The sequence below is a fragment of the Oncorhynchus gorbuscha genome, unplaced genomic scaffold (genome assembly GCF_021184085.1).
Source record: "Oncorhynchus gorbuscha isolate QuinsamMale2020 ecotype Even-year unplaced genomic scaffold, OgorEven_v1.0 Un_scaffold_2097, whole genome shotgun sequence".
NCBI lineage: Eukaryota > Metazoa > Chordata > Actinopteri > Salmoniformes > Salmonidae > Oncorhynchus > Oncorhynchus gorbuscha.
In genome coordinates, this window is record NW_025746690.1 from 33,258 (window position 1) to 56,944 (window position 23,687).

The 23,687-nt window shown below is 43.6% G+C and overlaps 1 protein-coding gene across 1 annotated transcript in view; it reads right to left on the reverse strand.

The window, feature by feature from the left end:
• The window catches only part of LOC124024960 (ATP-dependent translocase ABCB1-like), a 29,552-nt gene extending 6,580 nt beyond the window's left edge, over positions 1–22,972 (reverse strand). The window contains 16 exon segments of the mRNA XM_046338667.1: positions 224–385; positions 638–808; positions 1,089–1,292; positions 1,862–1,987; positions 2,193–2,303; positions 2,451–2,564; positions 2,727–2,904; positions 3,027–3,151; positions 3,448–3,619; positions 3,761–3,952; positions 4,350–4,443; positions 20,674–20,824; positions 21,022–21,067; positions 21,166–21,283; positions 22,102–22,166; positions 22,868–22,972. Coding sequence (XP_046194623.1) covers positions 224–385; positions 638–808; positions 1,089–1,292; positions 1,862–1,987; positions 2,193–2,303; positions 2,451–2,564; positions 2,727–2,904; positions 3,027–3,151; positions 3,448–3,619; positions 3,761–3,952; positions 4,350–4,443; positions 20,674–20,824; positions 21,022–21,067; positions 21,166–21,283; positions 22,102–22,153 — 2,016 coding nt within the window. The 5' untranslated portion in view covers positions 22,154–22,166; positions 22,868–22,972.
• Between the last annotated feature and the right edge of the window lie 715 nt (positions 22,973–23,687).

Consider the following 23,687-nt stretch of genomic DNA (forward strand, 5'->3'; position numbering starts at 1 on the left):
CAGAGCCTGTTTATTACTGATCATTATTCATATAGACACAGGCTTGATAAGGTATATTGCTCTGATACTGATGATATACGTCTCTAAATAGGACTCTGATCAACATGATTTAGACGTTGGCTGATTCTACTGTTGAGGCAGAATTGGGGCCCTGGTGGTCAAAAGCAGTGCACTATAAAGGGAATAGGGTACCATTTGGGATGTAGTGAGCGTGATACAGTACCTGCTGCATGACCAGAGAGTAGTAAACCCCCTTCTTGGCCATGAGTTCCCTGTGTGTTCCCTGCTCCACCACCTCTCCGTTGCTGAAGCCAGCGATCACGTCAGCTGTTCTGATGGTGGACAGGCGGTGGGCGATCACTATTGTGGTGCGGCCCGCTCTGGCCTATGGGAATGGGAGGAGACAATATTGCCATCATTTGTTCCAAATCATTTCTTTCATTACGTCTTCATTTTCACTGAGATGGATTCCAACAGGATCTCATGGATTCACTCTGATTCTTGACGTTTGTCAACTGCTGCAAACGTGAACTTGCAAGGCTGCAGTCAAACAAATCGAATCAGGCTATTAGGTTGCGCAAAAGCAGGTTTGAGATCAACTTTAACCATGGGTCTGGTCCTCAGGGAGGGTACTGACCTTATCCAGAGCGGCCTGAACGACCGACTCACTCTGGGTGTCCAGGGCGGAGGTGGCCTCGTCCAGCAGGAGGATCTTGGGGTTTTTGACCAGGGCCCGGGCGATAGCTATCCTCTGCTTCTGTCCTCCACTGAGCTGGGCTCCTCGCTCCCCCACCATGGTGTTCAGCTTCTGTTAACGCCACATTAAATGGGATGGAGATGAAATAATCATCTTTAAATTTGTCCATTTGGATAACATCACTATTTGGCCATTTCCTTACACTGTATACAATTTCAAAACAAAAACAAACAAACAATTTTTTCAATTCAACACAGTCGCCATAGAAACAACAGCATATCTGCTGTCCTACTCACTTCAAATCATTTGTAACCCATAGATCATTTAATGTATAATATATGTGAAACACTGAAGCCATTGTATGTCCTCATTTGTCAGTATCCCCACGTACATCGGGGAGTTTGGAGATGAAGTCGTGCGCGTTGGCCTCCCTCACGGCCCGTTCGATGTCCTCATCTGTGGCATCCTCTCTGCCATAGCGGATGTTTTCTGCAATGGTTGTTCCGAATAGCACAGGTTCCTGACTGACGATACCCATATTCTCCCTCAGCCACTTCACATTCAGGGTCCGGATGTCCCGACCATCCAGGGTAATCTGACAACAAACCAGGGTCATATTCATTAGGCATGCAAATGTCTCTGCTTTGCTGACAAGTATTTTCTATGCTCATACAGGAGTAATAAAAATGGGAATGTTGTTTATTATTATTATTATTATTGTTGTTATTTATTTCTTATTTTGATTTATCAGGGGGTGCTGCAGCAGCCTCAGCACCCCTACCACCCTCAGCTATGCAAACAAAACCAACAGCGTTTCTGACAAATGATATATCAACATTCCACCAGAGGGCACTACAATACTATTTTACTTTTTACTGAACTTAATTCAACACTAAACCTGATAAACCAGAACTTGGGAATGAGTGTACGTGAGTGAATGTTCGTGTGTCCATTACACGTGTGTGTGCATGTGAGTCTCTGTATGCACTATGGGTCAGGTGTTTGAACTTCAATGCGCTCGTGTACTGCATACCTCTCCTGAGGTTGGATCATAAAGCATGTGAGTCCTTCACTGGAGGCTGGTGGGTGGAGCTATTGGAGGACGGGCTCATCAAATGCACTTTAAACACACTTTGAATAAACCTTGATCAGATTTGTTCATACCTCTCCTGAGTCGGGATCATAAAAGCGCTGCAGTAGCTGAATGGTGGTGCTCTTCCCACATCCACTGGCTCCAACCAGAGCTATGGTCTTCCCACGAGGCACTGTCAGATTCACTCCTTGAAGAATCTACAGCGACAGGGAACACATCCCACAACGTATTTAACATGTATTTTTACCTGTTCTTTTACAATTGTACTGCTTGTCATTTTGTTTTTGCTAATCCAACTGGAAACTGAAAATTCAACTTAGCTTCTTCCTCATTGTGCATTTTTCAAATCATTTGGAGACAGGTTAGTGTCTGGATCTGGTTCGATTCAAATCCACCACTTACTTTGACATCTCTCCTGGAGGGGTAGCTGAAGTGGATGTTCTTGAATTCAATGTCTCCTTTCACACAGTCTGGTTTGTGACCTTCCTTTGAACTGCTGTCTATGGGCCGTGGCTATGACAAACAAATCAACTCATCAACCGCGGCAGTAGGACAAATGTCTAAATTCGACTTGAGTTCTTGAGATCATGTTGTTCTGAGTGAGTTCACATGGAGTCAGTGCTATGGTGATTCAGGCGTTAAACTGATTACTTCCGGTACCTGGTCAATGGTATTGTAGACTTCATAGGCAGCACCCCGGGCTTTGGCGATGGCTTCCAAGTTAGGCGCACCCTGGCCCAAAGAGAACGCCCCAATCATCACCGAGAAGAAGACCTAAAAATAGCAGCAATAAAGAATGTAATGAAGAAAGGAATTATATTAATATCAGCAGAGTAACAGGTGTGAAGACATTGCAGAGGCCTCTTCACAATAAAATGTAAATGCATCTATTGGAAAATAGTAAATTCTTACTTAAAATCTTCCATAAAAGCTTACTGTAATGGTTTTTCCAATGGTGTAGTTTTCAGGCTCGTCTACAGAGAGCTTGGTCCCGTACCAGAAAGCCAAGGCGTACGTCCCAAATATGACAAACTGGGTGAAGCCCATGGACACGTTAGTGGTGATGGCTTTCTTTATTCCAAAGTTTTTAGCATCCTCCAAGTTTCTTTCATACCTAAAATATATAGAAGACATGCCTAAATAGGGAATGTGTCTTGATTTTGGTAGATCATATTAATAATGATGGAAAGATCCACTGTTTTATGCAACACATTAATTAGTTAATAACTGACTAACCTTTCCACAGCTTTCTTCTGTCCATTGAAAGCCACAACTGTCCTGATAGCCACCAGTATCTCTTCAGCTACCGCCCCTGCTTTGGCATAGGCAGACAGCTCCTTACTGGTCAGGGTGGCAAGTATCTGAAATCAAATACAAACTGTTCATGAATACGGTATCTTACAATGCTGATGTAAAAATCTCTTTATAAAAGAAATGTGATTGTGGAAAACTGAGAGGATTGGATAAGTATAAACTAGTGGTGGATTTGGGATTGGGCACAAGAGTAGTGATGCGACCACTGTTTAGTGACACATATGAAAACAATATGGCACCTTATTCCCTATATAGTCTATTACTTTCAAGTAGTGTACTATATAGGAAATAGGGTACCATTTGGGATGAAGCTTTTGTCTTTGCAGATCATTGGTAGTCTTACTTTGGACCAGACGGCAGCTGATCCTGCCAGGAGAGGACTGACGGCCAGGATGACGAGGGTTAGCTTCCAGCCGAAGATGAAACCAATGATGAACCCTGACAAGAAGGTGCAGAAGAATTGCACGAACACACAGATCTTATCTCCAAGGCCTTCGTTGATTGTGTTGATGTCACTGTAGAAAGTAAAAGTATTAAAATAATTGACATTATTGAAACAATCTGTAGTTGCTCAATGTGATCATATATGCTAAAATATGACACTGTCTTTGATAAAAAAATAAATCCCAATCATTCATCCAATGTATCAAACTCACTCTGTTAACCTGACGTTGAGAACTCCTATCTGGTGTGTATCAAACCAGGACATCTGTTGGTGGAGGATGGCATGGAAGTATTTCTCCCGGATCCGTTTGGTCTGTTTGGTGGCTGTCAACAAGAACAACATCACCTGAAAGGTCCCCAGCAGGAACACAGCACAACCGATCCCAATGAAGTAATAGGCATGTCTGGAAATTCAAATGTATGTATCACACAGTATGTTTTTAAGCAATAAGCAATGGGGGGGGGGTGGGGTTATATGGCCTGTTCTTATGCACGATGCAATGCAGAGTGCCTGGAAACAGCCCTTAGCCGTGGTATATTGGCCATATACCACAAACCCCAGTGCCTTATTGCTATTATAAACTGGTTACCAAATGTAATTAGATAAGTAAAAATACATTTGTCATACCCGTGGTATACGGTCTAATATACCACGGCTGTCGGGCCAATCAGCATTCAGGGCTCGAACCACCCAGTTTATAATCATAAATAAAAGCCACATTGTATTTACATGAGGACATATTTCTGATATAATATATTGATAATGTGTGTCTGTTATCTACTGTACTCATTATCACTTGCCGAGTCATTAGAGCTTCTATATCAACTCCAGGAATTTGAATACATCCGTCAGTTGAGTTCAATAAAGCGCTGATCTCCTCCACAGGGAAATTGGCTATGGAGAAATGACAATACCAGTAGTCAATGTTCACAATCTGGCGTGCTTACCATATGATATGTGTAGTATAAATCATCCACAAATCACCATTATACATGGTGAAGATATGCCTAAACAATGCCACCCATAATATAAATAATCACATATGTATCTCACTGTAAATGCATGGCCACAAAGGATCCCTGCACTTTATAGCCAATACACAGATGTAAAATCTTAATTTGAGCCAGTTTGCTACAGCAGGAAAATAATCCTGCAGCAACAGGACAGGTGGGTTTATAATGAATGGGCATTGAATGGTGCTGGATTAGATAGCGGCTGTTTTACTAGTTCCTGACCAATTCTGCTGTTTAGTGTGGTTTTTTGTGTGTTTTTGATGCTCCTTTTTGTCTGGCTACATATACATTTCACACACGTTTTACATACATGGCACTTTTTTATGATCAAAAACTATTTACATACCGTCAGGAGTCAATTATTTGAGTACAGGAAGGAAGTAGACTTTATAATACAATATGTTCTATATTATTCTCAGAAAATAAATTGTCGTCCCACCACTCACATTGTAGGTCTGTTGCTTGGTCAAGAGTTGTTGATATCTGATACAGTTTTACATAATACATCCCATGCATCAACTGTATTTGTCCGAGCATTGTTTATCACAGCCACGGATCGCTCTATACAAACATTATCTGTAAAATATGATGACCATGTTTGTGGTGAGAGGATTGCAGGGGTAATCGAAGCACTAAGGATAACTCGTTTTGTTGCTGTTAACCCTGCTTAAATGGTCCTTTTCTGAACCAGCTGCAGTCATACATGGTACTTTTATACGCAGTAATTACACAACAAATATATCCGTTTCTGGATTATACACATTACATTTTGGATAGATACTGGATATGTACTCAGACATCTATATAGTGTTTTCAGTAATACCTATCACTGATCATAAGCGTTTTAATCTCACCCCTCTGCTACTCTCAGTCCAGCCCACCTAAATGTATCTCCATAAGACCATCCCCTTTTGATTTCCACGTGCCATATATCTTTCGACTGTGCTGTGATGTCTTATATGAATTTTGAACCTTTCTAATGACATAGTATCCAAAGATTGTAAGTTAAAGATGAATATTTTCACTAAAATTATTATAATATTGTTGAATGATTGACTTTCCAAATCTCCCAACAGTGCAAATAGCTGAGTTAATTTTAGGTAAATGTAATAATTTTTCAGCCATTCCTGAAACTGAGACCAGAAACAAACTCCATTGTGCTGATCTAAACTTTTTGTACATAATGGTTCCCCCATGGTTTGCTATAACCGAAAAGAGCTTCTGGACATCAGAACAGCAATAACTCATCTCGTATTGGATGAAGATTTCTACTTGGCGGTGCAGGACATACTTTTCACCCCGGACCAGACCCTAATCCTCTGCACTCGGAGGAGAAAGTGCAAGAGAGGCTGACGTGCGGGCACCCTGACAAAACTACAGTCGTGGCCAAAAGTTTTGAGAATGACACAAATATTAATTTTCACAAAGTCTGTTGCCTCAGTTTGTATGATGGCAATTTGCATATACTCCAGAATGTTATGAGGCGTGATCAGATGAATTGTAATTAATTCCAAAGTCCCTCTTTGCCATGCAAATGAACGGAATCCCCAAAAAACATTTCCACTGCATTTCAGCCCTGCCACAAAAGGACCAGCTGACATCATGTCAGGGATTCAGTGATTCGTTAACACAGGTGTGAGTGTTGACGAGGACAAGGCTGGAGATCCCTCTGTCATGCTGATTGAGTTCAAATAACAGACTGGAAGTTTCAAAAGGAGGGTGGTGCTTAGAATCATTGTTCTTCCTCGGTCAACCATGGTTACCTGCAAGGAAACATTGCCATTATCATTGCTTTGCACAAAAAAGGCTTCACAGGCAAGGATATTGCTGCCAGTAAGATTTCACCTAAATCAACCATTTATCGGATCATCAAGAACTTCAAGGAGAGCGGTTCAATTGTTGTGAAGAAGGCTTCAGGACACCCAAGAAAGTCCAGCAAGCGCCAGGACCGGCTCCTAAAGTTGATTCAGCTGTGGGATAGGGGCACCACCAGTACAGAGCTTACTCAGGAATAGCAGCAGGCAGGTGTGAGTGCATCTGCACGCACAGTGAGGTGAAGACTTTTGGAGGATGGCCTGGTGTCAAGAAGGGCAGCAGACTGATATTCTGCAAAAGGTACAGGGATTGGACTGCTGAGGACTGGGGTAAAGTCACTTTCTCTGAAGAATCCCCTTTCTGATTGTTTGGGGCATCCGGAAAAAAGCTTGTCCGGAAAAGACAAGGTGAGCGCTACCATCAGTCCTGTGTCATGCCAACTGTCATTCTGGTGAAAGAGGACCCAAAAGCGACTTGGCGAAAACAGAGTCTTTAATCCAGTAAAGTAAATACAATCAAAAAACACAACTTTCACTCGAAATGACGAGGACAAACTGGAGACTCGATCTTGAACAGCAGGTGAACAACAGGTTGCCTCGGGAAGGCACTTGAACCAGACAGACTCAGACACCTGCTCACCACGCAGCATCTGAGGAAAACACGACACGACAGGGCGATACACAAACACAGCACGGTGAATTCTAGACAAGGAACCGACAGGGCAGAAACGAATAACAAGGAGAGAAATAGGGACTCTAATCAGGGAAAAGGATCGGGAACAGGTGTGGGAAGGCTAAATGATGATTAGGGGAATAGGAACAGCTGGGAGCAGGAACGGAACGATAGAGAGAAGAGAGAGCGAGAGAGTGAGAGAGGGAGGGGAGAGAGAGGGATAGAAAGAGGGAAAGAACCTAATAAGACCAGCAGAGGGAAACGAATAGAATGGGGAGCACAGGGACAAGACATGATAATAAATGACAAAACATGACAGTACCCCCACTCACCGAGCGCCTCCTGGCGCACTCGAGGAGGAATCCTGGCGGCAACGGAGGAAATCATCAATGAGTGAACGGTCCAGCACGTCCCGAGACGGAACCCAACTCCTCTCCTCAGGACCGTAACCCTCCCAATCCACTAAGTATTGGTGACCCCGTCCCCGAGAACGCATGTCCATGATCTTATGTACCTTGTAAATAGGTGCGCTCTCGACAAGGACGGGGGGGGGAGGGAAGACGAACGGGAGTGCGAAGAAAGGGCTTGACACAGGAGACATGGAAGACAGGATGGACGCGACGAAGATGTCGCGGAAGAAGCAGTCGCACAGCGACAGGATTGACGACCTGGGAGACACGGAACGGACCAATGAACCGCGGAGTCAACTTACGAGAAGCTGTCGTAAGAGGAAGGTTGCGAGTGGAAAGCCACACTCTCTGGCCGCAACAATACCTTGGACTCTTAATCCTGCGTTTATTGGCGGCTCTCACAGTCTGTGCCCTGTAACGGCAAAGTGCAGACCTCACCCTCCTCCAGGTGCGCTCACAACGTTGGACAAACGCTTGAGCGGAGGGAACGCTGGACTCGGCAAGCTGGGATGAGAACAGAGGAGGCTGGTAACCCAGACTACTCTGAAACGGAGATAACCCGGTAGCAGACGAAGGAAGCGAATTGTGAGCGTATTCTGCCCAGGGAGCTGTTCTGCCCAAGACGCAGGGTTTCTGAAAGAAAGGCTGCGTAGTATGCGACCAATCGTCTGATTGGCCCTCTCTGCTTGACCGTTAGACTGGGGATGAAACCCGGAAGAGAGACTGACGGACGCACCAATCAAACGACAGAACTCCCTCCAAAACTGTGACGTGAATTGCGGACCTCTGTCTGAAACGGCGTCTAACGGGAGGCCATGAATTCTGAATACATTCTCGATAATGATTTGTGCCGTCTCCTTAGCGGAAGGAAGTTTAGCGAGGGGAATGAAATGTGCCGCCTTAGAGAACCTATCGACAACCGTAAGAATCACAGTCTTCCCCGCAGACAAAGGCAGACCGGTAATGAGGTCTAGGGCGATGTGAGACCATGGTCGAGAAGGAATGGGGAGCGGTCTGAGACGACCGGCCGGAGGAGAGTTACCCGACTTAGTCTGCGCGCAGTCCGAACAAGCAGCCACGAAACGGCGCGTGTCACGCTCCTGAGTCGGCCACCAAAAGCGCTGGCGAATAGACGCAAGAGTGCCTCGAACACCGGGATGACCAGCTAACTTGGCAGAGTGAGCCCACTGAAGAACAGCCAGACGAGTGGAAACAGGAACGAAAAGGAGGTTACTAGGACAAGCGCGCGGCGACGCAGTGTGCGTGAGTGCTTGCTTAACCTGTCTTTCAATTCCCCAGACTGTTAACCCGACAACACGCCCATAAGGAAGAATCCCCTCGGGATCAGTAGAAGCCACAGAAGAACTAAACAGACGGGATAAGGCATCAGGCTTGGTGTTCTTGCTACCCGGACGGTAAGAAATCACAAACTCGAAACGAGCGAAAAACAACGCCCATCGAGCTTGACGGGCATTAAGTCGTTTGGCAGAACGGATGTACTCAAGGTTCTTATGGTCTGTCCAAACGACAAAAGGAACGGCCCCCTCCAACCACTGTCGCCATTCGTCTAGGGCTAAGCGGATGGCGAGCAGTTCACGGTTACCCACATCATAGTTGCGCTCAGATGGCGACAGGCGATGAGAAAAATAAGCGCAAGGATGAACCTTATCGTCAGACTGGAAGCGCTGGGATAGAATGGCTCCCACGCCTACCTCTGAAGCGTCAACCTCGACAATGAATTGTCTAGTGACGTCAGGAGTAACGAGGATAGGAGCGGACGTAAAACGTTCTTTTAGAAGATCAAAAGCTCCCTGGGCGGAACCGGACCACTTAAAACACGTCTTGACAGAAGTAAGAGCTGTGAGAGGGGCAGCAACTTGACCGAAATTACGAATGAAACGCCGATAGAAATTAGCGAAACCTAAAAAGCGCTGCAACTCGACACGTGACCTTGGAACGGGCCAATCACTGACAGCTTGGACCTTAGCGGAATCCATCTGAATGCCTTCAGCGGAAATAACAGAACCGAGAAAAGTAACAGAGGAGACATGAAAAGAGCACTTCTCAGCCTTTACGTAGAGACAATTCTCTAAAAGGCGCTGTAGAACACGTCGAACGTGCTGAACATGAATCTCGAGTGACGGAGAAAAAATCAGGATATCGTCAAGATAGACAAAAACAAAGATGTTCAGCATGTCTCTCAGAACATCATTAACTAATGCCTGAAAAACAGCTGGCGCATTGGCGAGACCGAACGGCAGAACCCGGTACTCAAAATGCCCTAACGGAGTGTTAAACGCCGTTTTCCACTCGTCCCCCTCTCTGATGCGCACGAGATGGTAAGCGTTACGAAGGTCCAACTTAGTAAAGCACCTGGCTCCCTGCAGAATCTCGAAGACTGATGACATAAGGGAAGCGGATAACGATTCTTAACCGTTATGTCATTCAGCCCTCGATAATCCACGCAGGGGCGCAGAGTACCGTCCTTCTTCTTAACAAAAAGAACCCCGCCCCGGCCGGAGAGGAAGAAGGCACTATGGTACCGGCGTCAAGAGACACAGACAAATAATCCTCGAGAGCCTTACGTTCGGGAGCCGACAGAGAGTATAGTCTACCCCGAGGAGGAGTGGTCCCCGGAAGGAGATCAATACTACAATCATACGACCGGTGAGGAGGAAGGGAGTTGGCTCGGGACCGACTGAAGACCGTGCGCAGATCATGATATTCCTCCGGCACTCCTGTCAAATCGCCAGGTTCCTCTTGAGAAGTAGGGACAGAAGAAACGGGAGGGATGGCAGACATTAAACACTTCACATGACAAGAAACGTTCCAGGATAGGATAGAATTACTAGACCAATTAATAGAAGGATTATGACATACTAGCCAGGGATGACCCAAAACAACAGGTGTAAACGGTGAACGGAAAATCAAAAAAGAAATAGTCTCACTGTGGTTACCAGATACTGTGAGGGTTAAAGGTAGTGTCTCAAATCTGATACTGGGAAGATGACTACCATCTAAGGCCAGGGTAGTGGGTTCGATCCCCGGGACCACCCATACGTAGAATGTATGCACACATGACTGTAAGTCGCTTTGGATAAAAGCGTCTGCTAAATGGCATATATTATTATTATTATTAAGGCGAACATGGGCGTAGGCTTCTCTAACTCTCTGAAAGGAATGTCATGTTTCCGAACCCATGCTTCGTCCATGAAACAACCCTCAGCCCCAGAGTCTATCAAGGCACTACATGTAGCACCCGAACCGGTCCAGCGTAGATGGACCGACAAAGTAGTACAGGATCTTGATGGAGAGACTTGAGTAGTTGCGCTCACCTGTAGCCCTCCGCTTACAGATGAGCTCTGGCTTTTACTGGACATGAATTAACAAAATGTCCAGCAACTCCGCAATAGAGACACAGGCGGTTGGTGATCCTCCGTTCCCTCTCCTTAGTCGAGATGCGAATCCCTCCCAGCTGCATGGGCTCAGTCTCTGAGCCAGAGGAGGGAGATGGTTGCGATGCGGAGCAGGGAAACACCGTTGATGCGAGCTCTCTTCCACGAGCCCGGTGACGAAGATCTACCCGTCGTTCTATGCGGATGGCGAGAGCAATCAAAGAGTCCACATCTGAAGGAACCTCCCGGGAGAGAATCTCATCCTTAACCACTGCGTGGAGTCCCTCCAGAAAACGAGCGAGCAGCGCCGGCTCGTTCCACTCACTAGAGGCAGCAAGAGTGCGAAACTCAATAGAATAATCCGTTATGGACCGTTCACCTTGGCATAAGGAAGCCAGGGCCCTAGAAGCCTCCCTACCAAAAACTGAACGGTCAAAAACCCGAATCATCTCCTCTTTAAAGTTCTGGAACTTGTTAGAGCAATCAGCCCTTGCCTCCCAGATAGCTGTGCCCCATTCTCGAGCCCGGCCAGTAAGGAGTGAAATGACGTAAGCAACCCGAGCTCTCTCTCTAGAGTATGTGTTGGGTTGGAGAGAGAACACAATCTCACACTGCGTGAGAAAGGAGCGGCACTCAGTGGGCTGCCCGGAGTAGCAAGGTGGGTTATTAACCCTAGGTTCTGGAGGCTCGGCAGGCCAGGAAGTAACAGGTGGCACGAGACGTAGACTCTGGAACTGTCCAGAGAGGTCGGAAACCTGAGCGGCCAGGTTCTCCACGGCATGGCGAGCAGCAGACAATTCCTGCTCGTGTCTGCCGAGCATGGCTCCTTGGATCTCGACGGCAGTGTAACGAGCGTCTGAAGTCGCTGGGTCCATTCCTTGGTCGGTTCCTTCTGTCATGCTGGTGAAAGAGGACCCAAAAGCGACTTGGCGAAAACAGAGTCTTTAATCCAGTAAAGTAAATACAATCAAAAAACACAACTTTCACTCGAAATGACGAGGACAAACTGGAGACTCGATCTTGAACAGCAGGTGAACAACAGGTTGCCTCGGGAAGGCACTTGAACCAGACAGACTCAGACACCTGCTCACCACGCAGCATCTGAGGAAAACACGACACGACAGGGCGATACACAAACACAGCACGGTGAATTCTAGACAAGGAACCGACAGGGCAGAAACGAATAACAAGGAGAGAAATAGGGACTCTAATCAGGGAAAAGGATCGGGAACAGGTGTGGGAAGGCTAAATGATGATTAGGGGAATAGGAACAGCTGGGAGCAGGAACGGAACGATAGAGAGAAGAGAGAGCGAGAGAGTGAGAGAGGGAGGGGGAGAGAGAGGGATAGAAAGAGGGAAAGAACCTAATAAGACCAGCAGAGGGAAACGAATAGAATGGGGAGCACAGGGACAAGACATGATAATAAATGACAAAACATGACACCAACAGTAAAGCATCCTGAAACCATTCATGTGTGGGGTTGCTTCTCAGCCAAGGGAGTGGGCTCACTCACAAATTTACCTAAGAACACAGCCAAGAATAAAGAATGGTACCAACACATCCCCCGAGAGCAACTTCTCCCAACCATCCAGGAACAGTTTGGTGACGAACAATACCTTTTCCAGCATGATGGAGCACCTTGCCATAAGGCAAAACTGATGACTAATTGGCTGGGGGAACAAAACATCGATATTTTGGGTCCATGGCCAGGAAACTCCCCAGACCTTAATCCCATTGAGAACTTGTGGTCAATCCTCAAGAGGTGGGTGGACAAACAAAAACCCACAAATTCTGACAAACCCCAAGCATTGATTATGCAAGAATGGGCTGCCACCAGTGTGTGGCCACAAAGTTAATTGACAGCATGCCAGGGCGGATTGCAGAGGTCTTGAAAAAGAAGGGTCAACTCTGCAAATATTGATTCTTTGCATCAACTTCATGTAATTGTCAATAAAAGCCTTTGACACTTATGAAATGCTTGTAATTATACTTCAGTATTCCATAGTAACATCTGACAAAAATATCTAAAGAAACTGAAGCAGCAAACTTTGTGAAAATTAACCTTTGTGTCATTCTCAAATCTTTTGGCCACGATTGTACATAGATTAATACATAAACTGCCTCTACCCTCTGTTCTATTAGAGAACGTGCAAGAGAACAAACTGGACAAGCTCTTTGAGACTATCCTATCAATGGATCCTGAAGAACTGTAATATCCTATGTTTCTTAGAGTCGTGGCTGAACAAGGACACAGATAATATACATCTAGCTCAGGTAAGATCAAGGGGGGAGGTGAGTGTCTCTGTTAACAACAGCTGGTGAGTGATATTAAGGAAGTCTCGAGGTTCTGCTCACCTGAGTAATAATACCTCATGATAAGCTGTAGACTATACTATTTACCAAGATAGCTGTGGATTTAACACCACAAGCCTAGAAGACGGTGTGTGCCCTCAGACATGGAGGGAGGCAAAGGTAATTCTGCTACCCAAGAATAGCAGAGCACCCTTTAATGGTTAAAACACCTGACAAGTCAGCCTGTTACAAATGCTTAGAAAACTTTTGGAGAGAAAAAAGTTTGATCAAATACAAAGTTATTTTACAGAAAACGAATTAACAATAGACTTTCAGCATGCTTATAGGGATGGGCACTCAACATGCTCAGCACTGAAAAATGGCTGACGATTGGCTGAAAGAAATGAATAGTAAGAAGATGGTGGGAGGTGTTATGTTAGACTTCAGAGCAGCTTTTGATGCAGTGATCCTAACCTATTGCCGAGGATTTTCATCCGCTGTCTTATTATGGATTGAGAGTTACCTATCTAATAGAACACAGAGGGTTTTCATTAATGGAAGCCTCTCTCATGCAAATTCCATTGAGTGATGTACCGCAGGGCAGGCTCCGGCTAGGGCCACTATTGTTTTCTGTTTTTACAAATGACCTTCCACTGAACTTGAATAAAACCTGTAAAGTAACCCCACCTCTTAAAGATTTCTATGTACATTGTCACGCCCTGGTCGAAGTATTTTACAAGACCATGGTGCTTGCCTACGGAGCTGTGATCCTTCTCACTTAAAAAATCAAGTGGTTGTTCCAGCATTGAATCACGCCCTGGTCTGCTAAATGACTTAAATGTTAAATGTTAAATGTATTTTGTGTTTATCTTCATTTATTTGGTCAGGCCAGGGTGTGACATGGGTTTTTGTATGTGGTGTGTATGTAGTGGGATTGTAGCTTAGTGGGGTGTTCTAGGTAGGTCTATGGCTGTCTGAAGTGGTTCTCAATCAGAGGCAGGTGTTTATCGTTGTCTCTGATTGGGAACCATATTTAGGCAGCCATATTCTTTGGTTGTGTTGTGGGTGATTGTCCTTAGTGTCTTTGTTCCTGTCGCTGTGTTAGTTGACAAAAGTATAGGCTGTTTTGTATTTCGTTACGTTTATTGTTTTGTAGTGTTTGTGTTTATTCGTGTCTACGTTGTTTATTAAACATGGATCGCAATCTACACGCTGCAGTTTGGTCCGACTCTCCTTCACCACATGAAAACCGTTACAAGCATACACGTCTTCTGCAACAGTAACATAAATAACTGAGACACTTAATATAGAGATCCAGTCAGTTTTAGAATGGGTAACTAGCAATAGTCTGGTGCTAAATATCTCGAAACAAAAAGCATTATTTATTTAACAAATCAATCAGTCAACGATAAACCTTGTTTAGATCTATTATTGAATAATGTGGCTATTGAGCAAGTTGATGAGACTAAACTGCTGGATGTAACCCTAGGTAGTAAGCTGTCATGGTCAAAACATATAGACTCAATGGTTGCTAAAATGGGAAGAGATCTGTCCATGATAGGGCATTGCTCTGCCTTCTTGATATCTCAGTCGACCAGACAGGTCCTACAGGCCCTAGTTTTGTCGCTTCTGGACCACTGTGGTCATGTGCAGCAAAGAAGGACATAGGTAAATTGCAGTTGGTCCAGAACAAAGCAGCACATATCGCACTTAGATGTACAGTACTTGGAGGGTAAGTGTCAGTAACATGCATATCAGTCTCTCCTGGCTCAAAGTTGAGGAGAGATTGACTGAACCACTATTGGTCTTTGTGCAAGGTATTGATGTGTTGAAGATACCGAACTGTTTGTTCAAGCAGTTGGAACACAGTTCGGACACTCATTGGTACAACACAAGACATGAACCAGAGGTTTCTTCACAGTCCCCAGGTCCAGAACAGAGGCTGGGAAACATACAGTATTAAATAGAGCTGTGACTACATGGAACTCTGCCACTGCAGGTAACTCAAGCTAGCAATAAAATCAGTTTAAAAAACAGCCATTTAATTTATTTTGTATTGTAATGTTAATTGCACTGTTTAGATCTAGATATTGTGTGTATGTACTGATACATAGGCTATGTGTGATGTTTCAAATGTATGCATTTCAGTCCTTGACTAATAATGTGCTGTACTATGTATGATGTTAGTATGTTTCATGTGGACCCCAGGAAGAGTAGCTGATGCTTCTGCAGCGGCTAATGGAGATCCTAATAAATGTCAAATACCAAAACGATGCTGGCACTAAGACCGCACTCAACAAGCTGTATAGGACCATGTATAGGACCATAAGCAAACAAGAAAATGCTCACCCAGTGGCAGCGATCCTAGTGGATGGTGATTTTAATGCTGGAAAACTGAAATCCTACCAGCATGTCACCTGTGCAACTAGAGGTGAAAAAAACTCTAAATCACCTTTACTCCACAAAGAGAGATACATACAAAGCTCTCCTTGCCCTCCATTTCTTCAAATATGACCATAATGCTATCCTTCTATGCTCGCTTCGAGGAAAGCAACACTGAACCATGTATGATGACTGTGTGATCACACTCTCCATAGCCAGTCTGAGTAAGACATGAAGGGCTCTTTTGCTCTCAAAACAGCCTCAATTCATCGGGGCATGGACTCTACAAGGTGTCGACAGCGTTCCACAGGGATGCTGGCCCATGTTGACTCCAATGCTTCCCACAGTTGTGTCAAGTTGGCTGGATGTCATTTGGGTGGTGGACCAATCTTAATACACATGGGATACCAGCAGCGTATCAGTTCTTGACACAAACCGGTGTGTCTGACACCTACTAACATACCCTGTTCAAAGGCACTTAAATATCTTGTCTTGCCCACTGACTGCTCCCCGAGAACCAATGACATCGATTAAGGCAGCACCCCGCACCTCTCTGATTCAGAAGGGTTGGGATAAATGCAGAAGACAACAGTTGTGCAACTGAGTAGAGATCCCTTTTCCCTTTCCTTGGCTGAGAAGGGAGAAGCTGCCATAAGGACAAGAGTCTCTACAGCACTTCACCAATCTTGGCTTTATGGGAGAGTGGCCAGATGGAAGCCACTCCTGAGAAAAAGGAACATGACAGTTAAGTTTGCAAAAAAAAGGCACGTGAAAGACTGAGAACATAAGAGAAAAACATGCACAGCTCATCACCTATTTAACACCATCCCTACCGTGAAGCTTTTAAGTGGCAGGGACTGTGAGACTGGATAGAGGGAACAATAAATAGAGCCAAATCCTTGTTGTGAACATGCTTCAGAGTGTAAATTATCTTAGACTAGGGCGAAGATATTTTTGGGGGTGTACTTTTTACCTCAACTTTGTGATATCCAATTGGTAGTTACAGTGTAACTCGTTGCAACTCCCGTATGGACTCGGGAGAGGCGAAGGTCAAGAGCCATGCATCCTTCAAAATATAACCCTGCCAAGCCGCACTGCTTCTTGACACACTGCTTCCTTAACCCGGAAGCCAGCCGCACCAATGTGTCAGAGGAAACACCGTACAATTAGCGACACGAGTCAGCGTGCATGCGCCCGGCCCGCCACAAGGAGTCACTAGAGCACAATGGGACAAGGACATCCTGGCCGGCCAAACCCTCTCCTAACCCGGACAACGCTGGGCCAATTGTGCGCCACCTCATGGGTCTCCAGGTATCGAACCCGGGTCTGTAGTGACGCATCTATCACGGCAATGCAGTGCCTTAGACCGCTGTGTCACTCGGGGGGTTGGGGCAAAGATTTACATTCCAACAGGACAATGACTGCATGACTGCCGACAGAACCAGGAAGTGCTGGATTCAGTCAACATTCTCAGTGGGGACAGGGTGAAGTATATACAGTAAACATTCACAAGGTGGGACACACTAGCAGGGGGACAGGGTGAAGTTTAAACAGTAAACATTCACAAAGTGGTATACTCTGGCAGTGGGGACAGGGTGAAGTTTAAACAGTAAACATTCACAAAGTGGTATACTCTGGCAGTGGGGACAGGGTGAAGTTTAAACAGTAAACATTCACAAAGTGGTATACTCTGGCAGTGGGGACAGGGTGAAGTTTAAACAGTAAACATTCACAAAGTGGTATACTCTGGCAGTGGGGACAGGGTGAAGTTTAAACAGTAAACATTCACAAAGTGGTATACTCTGGCAGTGGGGACAGGGTGAAGTTTAAACAGTAAACATTCACAAAGTGGTATACTCTGGCAGTGGGGACAGGGTGAAGTTTAAACAGTAAACATTCACAAAGTGGTATACTCTGGCAGTGGGGACAGGGTGAAGTTTAAACAGTAAACATTCACAAAGTGGTATACTCTGGCAGTGGGGACAGGGTGAAGTTTAAACAGTAAACATTCACAAAGTGGTATACTCTGGCAGTGGGGACAGGGTGTAAACATTCACAAAGTATTTAAACAGTAAACATTCACAAAGTGGTATACTCTGGCAGTGGGGACAGGGTGAAGTTTAAACAGTAAACATTCACAAAGTGGTATACTCTGGCAGTGGGGACAGGGTGAAGTTTAAACAGTAAACATTCACAAAGTGGTATACTCTGGCAGTGGGGACAGGGTGAAGTTTAAACAGTAAACATTCACAAAGTGGTATACTCTGGCAGTGGGGACAGGGTGAAGTTTAAACAGTAAACATTCACAAAGTGGTATACTCTGGCAGTGGGGACAGGGTGAGTGGTTTAAACAGGGTGAAGTAAACATTCACAAAGTGGTATACTCTGGCAGTGGGGACTGGGTGAAGTTTAAACAGTAAACATTCACAAAGTGGTATACTCTGGCAGTGGGGACAGGGTGAAGTTTAAACAGTAAACATTCACAAAGTGGTATACTCTGGCAGTGGGGACAGGGTGAAGTTTAAACAGTAAACATTCACAAAGTGGTATACTCTGGCAGTGGGGACAGGGTGAAGTTTAAACAGTAAACATTCACAAAGTGGTATACTCTGGCAGTGGGGACAGGGTGAAGTTTAAACAGTAAACATTCACAAAGTGGTATACTCTGGCAGTGGGGACAGGGTGAAGTTTAAACAGTAAACATTCACAAAGTGGTATACTCTGGCAGTGGGGACAGGGTGAAGTTTAAACAGTAAACATTCACAAAGTGGTATACTCTGGCAGTGGAGACAGGGTGAAGTTTAAACAGTAAACATTCACAAAGTGGTATACTCTGGCAGTGGGGACAGGGTGAAGTTTAAACAGTAAACATTCACAAAGTGGTATACTCTGGCAGTGGGGACAGGGTGAAGTTTAAACAGTAAACATTCACAAAGTGGTATACTCTGGCAGTGGGGACAGGGTGAAGTTTAAACAGTAAACATTCACAGGCAGTGGGGAAGTTTAAACAGTAAACATTCACAAAGTGGTATACTCTGGCAGTGGGGACAGGGTGAAGTTTAAACAGTAAACATTCACAAAGTGGTATACTCTGGCAGTGGGGACAGGGTGAAGTTTAAACAGTAAACATTCACAAAGTGGTATACTCTGGCAGTGGGGACAGGGTGAAGTTTAAACAGTAAACATTCACAAAGTGGTATACTCTGGCAGTGGGGACAGGGTGAAGTTTAAACAGTAAACATTCACAAAGTGGTATACTCTGGCAGTGGGGACAGGGTGAAGTTTAAACAGTAAACATTCACAAAGTGGTATACTCTGGCAGTGGGGACAGGGTGAAGTTTAAACAGTAAACATTCACAAAGTGGTATACTCTGGCAGTGGGGACAGGGTGAAGTTTAAACAGTAAACATTCACAAAGTGGTATACTCTGGCAGTGGGGACAGGGTGAAGTATATACACTAAACATTCACAAAGTGGTATACTCTGGCAGTGGGGACAGGGTGAAGTTTAAACAGTAAACATTCACAAAGTGGTATACTCTGGCAGTGGGGACAGGGTGAAGTTTAAACAGTAAACATTCACAAAGTGGTATACTCTGGCAGTGGGGACAGGGTGAAGTTTAAACAGTAAACATTCACAAAGTGGTATACTCTGGCAGTGGGGACAGGGTGAAGTTTTAAAAACAGTAAGTGGGGACATTCACAAAGTGGTATACTCTGGCAGTGGGGACAGGGTGAAGTTTAAACAGTAAACATTCACAAAGTGGTATACTCTGGCAGTGGGGACAGGGTGAAGTTTAAACAGTAAACATTCACAAAGTGGTATACTCTGGCAGTGGGGACAGGGTGAAGTTTAAACAGTAAACATTCACAAAGTGGTATACTCTGGCAGTGGGGACAGGGTGAAGTTTAAACAGTAAACATTCACAAAGTGGTATACTCTGGCAGTGGGGACAGGGTGAAGTTTAAACAGTAAACATTCACAAAGTGGTATACTCTGGCAGTGGGGACAGGGTGAAGTTTAAACAGTAAACATTCTCTGCGTTGTTGGGAAGGACCCACTCTATTTTTGGCTGGCGTTATGGCAGGGCGTCCTTAAAAACATGATCAAAGTGCTAATTTCAGGGAGTGCTGGCAGGGATATTTAAGACCAAACAGAAGATGGTTTTACTGATTTATACAGCGGATATCCAGCTGTGACTCACACTGCCCATATGAACATGGAACAAGAGTAATGGGCTTTTGGTGCCTGTATAGGCCTTCATAGTATTTAAAAACATAAAACACTATATTTTTCCCCCCCATTTCGTTTTATTTGATTAAAAACCAAGCATAGCCTCTGATTCTGTCAATGAAGGCTGTTTTCTTTTTGTCCTGCCCAATGCAATCAAGTAGGCTAGTCAAGATTGTAAAAGGGTTGGAAACAAATCTTAATCACCAAAGCTTTATTAAAAGATCAAGTTTGAGAGGAGTAATTATGGTGCCTGTAACTGTATTTAGACATAGCCTATTTAATACAAGTGGTTGTTTTGTTTCAAATGTGATTAGCTCTCTTTTTAGACCTTGACAACTTTTGGCATGTCCATGCTCAGCCATAATGCAATTTACAGTAGGCCCCTATATCAGTGTGAATGCTATGTATTTATGTCCACATTGAAACCATGCAAATACTTAGAACAATGAAGACTGGAAACAAGTTCAAGTTGACCTATTTAGCAAAGAGAGGATAGGCCTATATTGTGTTATTTAATTTCTGTAAGCTGTTTAACACACTATAATGGACTAACTTTGGAATTGGAGTTAATTCCAAGGTGATACATAAAAGACCATAAATACACAACTTGAATAAACCATATGTTTAGCCATTGAGCACTTTCTGAATGGCCAGTGAGGGGCCAAGCCTGACAAACCCACAACTAGTTTAATCGTCAAAACTAAGCCCTTTCTCGCCACCGTCAGTACTGCGCCAATCATTTTTGGTTGTGAAAATAGACAAATATTTTCTGACAAACCCTCAACCTAAAGCCCTACCGCCAGCATTTAGATTTACCATTGCATTAGGTTTGTTAAAATAGAGCCCTTGTCCTGCGACAGAGTGATCAAATTAAGATTCTACATCTGTACCTTGTCAAACAGAATATGTACCTGTAAGGTTGAGCTGCTGTCCACTTTGTACAAAGCTGTCGGTCATCTGTCCAAACACAACACACATAAGGGGCAGGGCAATCCCGTGGAGGGCAGCACATAGCAGGCCGATTATCATCAGGAGCACCTCACAACCAGTAGCGTAGCGGAACTGCAACCACAACACACATAAAACCACAGTCAAATGCAGCAGACATTGGAATGACTGGAGAATATGAATCTTGTCATGATCACTTGTAACAACTGATCCCATTTTGACATATACTACATGTACTACAGTGTATGTGCAGATTGCCAAAAGATTCTTGTGTGTTTCCTACTATTTCTGAAACCAAAATCAGGACATACCAACTGGAAAAATCCCACTGCTTTGGCTGGTTCTTTTTTCTTCCTTCTTGAAAATGAAACATAGATTCATGAGCAAACCAAAATATATTTAACAGTAATAGCACACTGTAATAGGAGTAAAGTAGGAATGGCAATGTTGCTTACCCGAAGCCCTTCTTTGGCTTGCGCTCCGTGTCAACGGTTGGCTGCCCCTCTGTCATCGGCTCCTGAGGCTTCTTATCCTCATGGAAGGCCAGGTTGGGGTAGCCTTTTGCAAATACCTCTGAATCAATTAAACATAGACATCATTTAGAAGAGACTCTTTGTCCAGCGCGATTTAAAGCAAGGTTAATTGCCATGCTAAAGGACACATGAACAGATTTATCACCTAGTCAGCTTGGGGATTCAAACCAGCGACCTTTCATTTACTAGTCCATTGCTCTTAACCACTAGGCTACCTGCCATCCAATGATACTGCCTGGTCTCATTGATTAGACATAACATAGTAAATGTACATTCGGGACACTCAAATTAGTATGTTAGCTAATCCTTCCCCTAACCATAATCCTTTTAGCTAACCCTTCCCCTAACCATAACCCCTTTAGTTACCCTTCCTATAAGCATAACTCTAACCTTAACCCTTTAACCTAATTTCAAATTTAACCCTAACCCCTAAACCTTACCCCTAGCCTAGCTAACGCTAGCAAGCTAGCTAAAGTTAGACACCTAGCTAGAATTCGTAACATATCATACTTTTAGCAAATTCGGAACATATTGATATTTTTCTAATTCGCAACATATAATACAAATTGTAATTCCTAACATGTCATACAAAATGGTGATGGACATCCACAAAGTAATACATACCATACAAAAATTAACATATCATACTAAATTGATTTGACGATTTACATAGAGAATAATATGAAGTGCTCTGAAACCAGGTTGAACGAGACCTCTCACTTTGGTGTACTGACTGTACATAATTATTTAATTTCACTTACTGATTATATCAGTCAACCACAACTCCTTCTAATCTACTCTTAACTTGGAATGCTATGCTAATAAATAAGACCTTAAATGATGTGAGACAAACAATACCCTCAGGGATGGTTGGTAGAGAGTCTGGCATGTCCCCATCCTTTCTCCCCATGGTGAATGAACTCCTGGAATTCAGAGAAAGCGATTTTAAACTGTCATTTCAATATAGTAAATATGAGAATATTTGCGGTCCCTAAATGAATGAGTTAATGTACATTTTGAAAAGTGAATAATGATTTCTGTACTAAACAATCTGAATGCTATGCTAGGGCGAGTTGAGGTTTGCCTTCATGTATGCATGCATGTTGTAGTACATGTTTTTCAGCTGCTTTGAACAAGACAAACTTGATTTACAGTTAACTTGTGTAACGTCTATAAACTGTGATGTCATTTAGCAAATAATTACAGTAATGTATTTTAATGGGTTCTATCCGGAACCGGGAGGACAGGGAGCCAGGGACGCTGTACAGGGATAATGCTCATCAACACTTGCTTTTCTTACTGCATCTCAAATTATTTTATATTTTCAATATTAATTATGAGAGCATTAAATTGCAAATATTGGCAAATGTAGTATTATAGTAATAATATCTTTACATTTCTAATACCTTGTTAAGCTACATATCAAAAAGTGCATATTGGCTTTTATATCTTGTGGAACTAAGTTCAACATTTAAAATGAATGAATCACAATAAGAGGGGTTTTGTCAACAAAAACAACAAAATTAAAGCTATGGAATATTTTTTTTAAAGCATGTTGTACCAAATATTGTAGTCTACAAACATGTATAAATAGACATAATGTGTACAGATGTGGGCTAATTACCTTCAGAGAATCCAGTATGAGCCTTTTAGACAATCCACAAGCTATTCTCTCAACATAATACCACCCTTACTAATTGTCAGATGAATGTAATCATTCTTTTGGGAGCTGGGAGATTTTATATCGCTATGCAGGACAGCATCATCATCAGGTGTCAGGTGTCAGGTTACCTCAAGTTCAGGATCCTATTGACATTCCACACGGCTGGGGGAGGTGCTTCATGACACATTATACAATTAATCAATAATGACACTTCATGTCACTGATGGCATATTTCATAGACAGGTAATTTGATAATGACTTATTCTGGCTTCGATTTATGTGATAAGTTTATGAACTTTTGAATTGAAGTTCTTCTGACAGGTGCACTGTCACACCTCAAAGTCATGTGGTTGGCATCATAGTTCTGCTTCTGTGGGTGTGACAAGCAACTTGTATAATGTGTCATAACTTTTGAAATGTATCCAAGTGCTAATCTGAAATTATCCTCAACTAGGATCCTGAAATCTCAAAGGAAAAGAGAGACACATCGTCATTGTAAGCTTATAATTCTAAATGTTGTTATTTATTTCATTAATGAATATTCAGCATACACATTTGTACCATTGTTCTAATGGCATGATGCATTCATTGAAATTATATTTGCCATGGCCTGCCAGGTGAATATTAGGGTAATTGACAACCTGCTTGAATATTCCACTTATTTTTTTACCTTTATTTAATTAGACAAGTCAGTTAAGAACAAATTCTTATTTTCAATGATTGCCTAGGAACAGTGGGTTTATTTGCCTTGTTCAGGGGTAGAACAACAGATTTTTAGCTT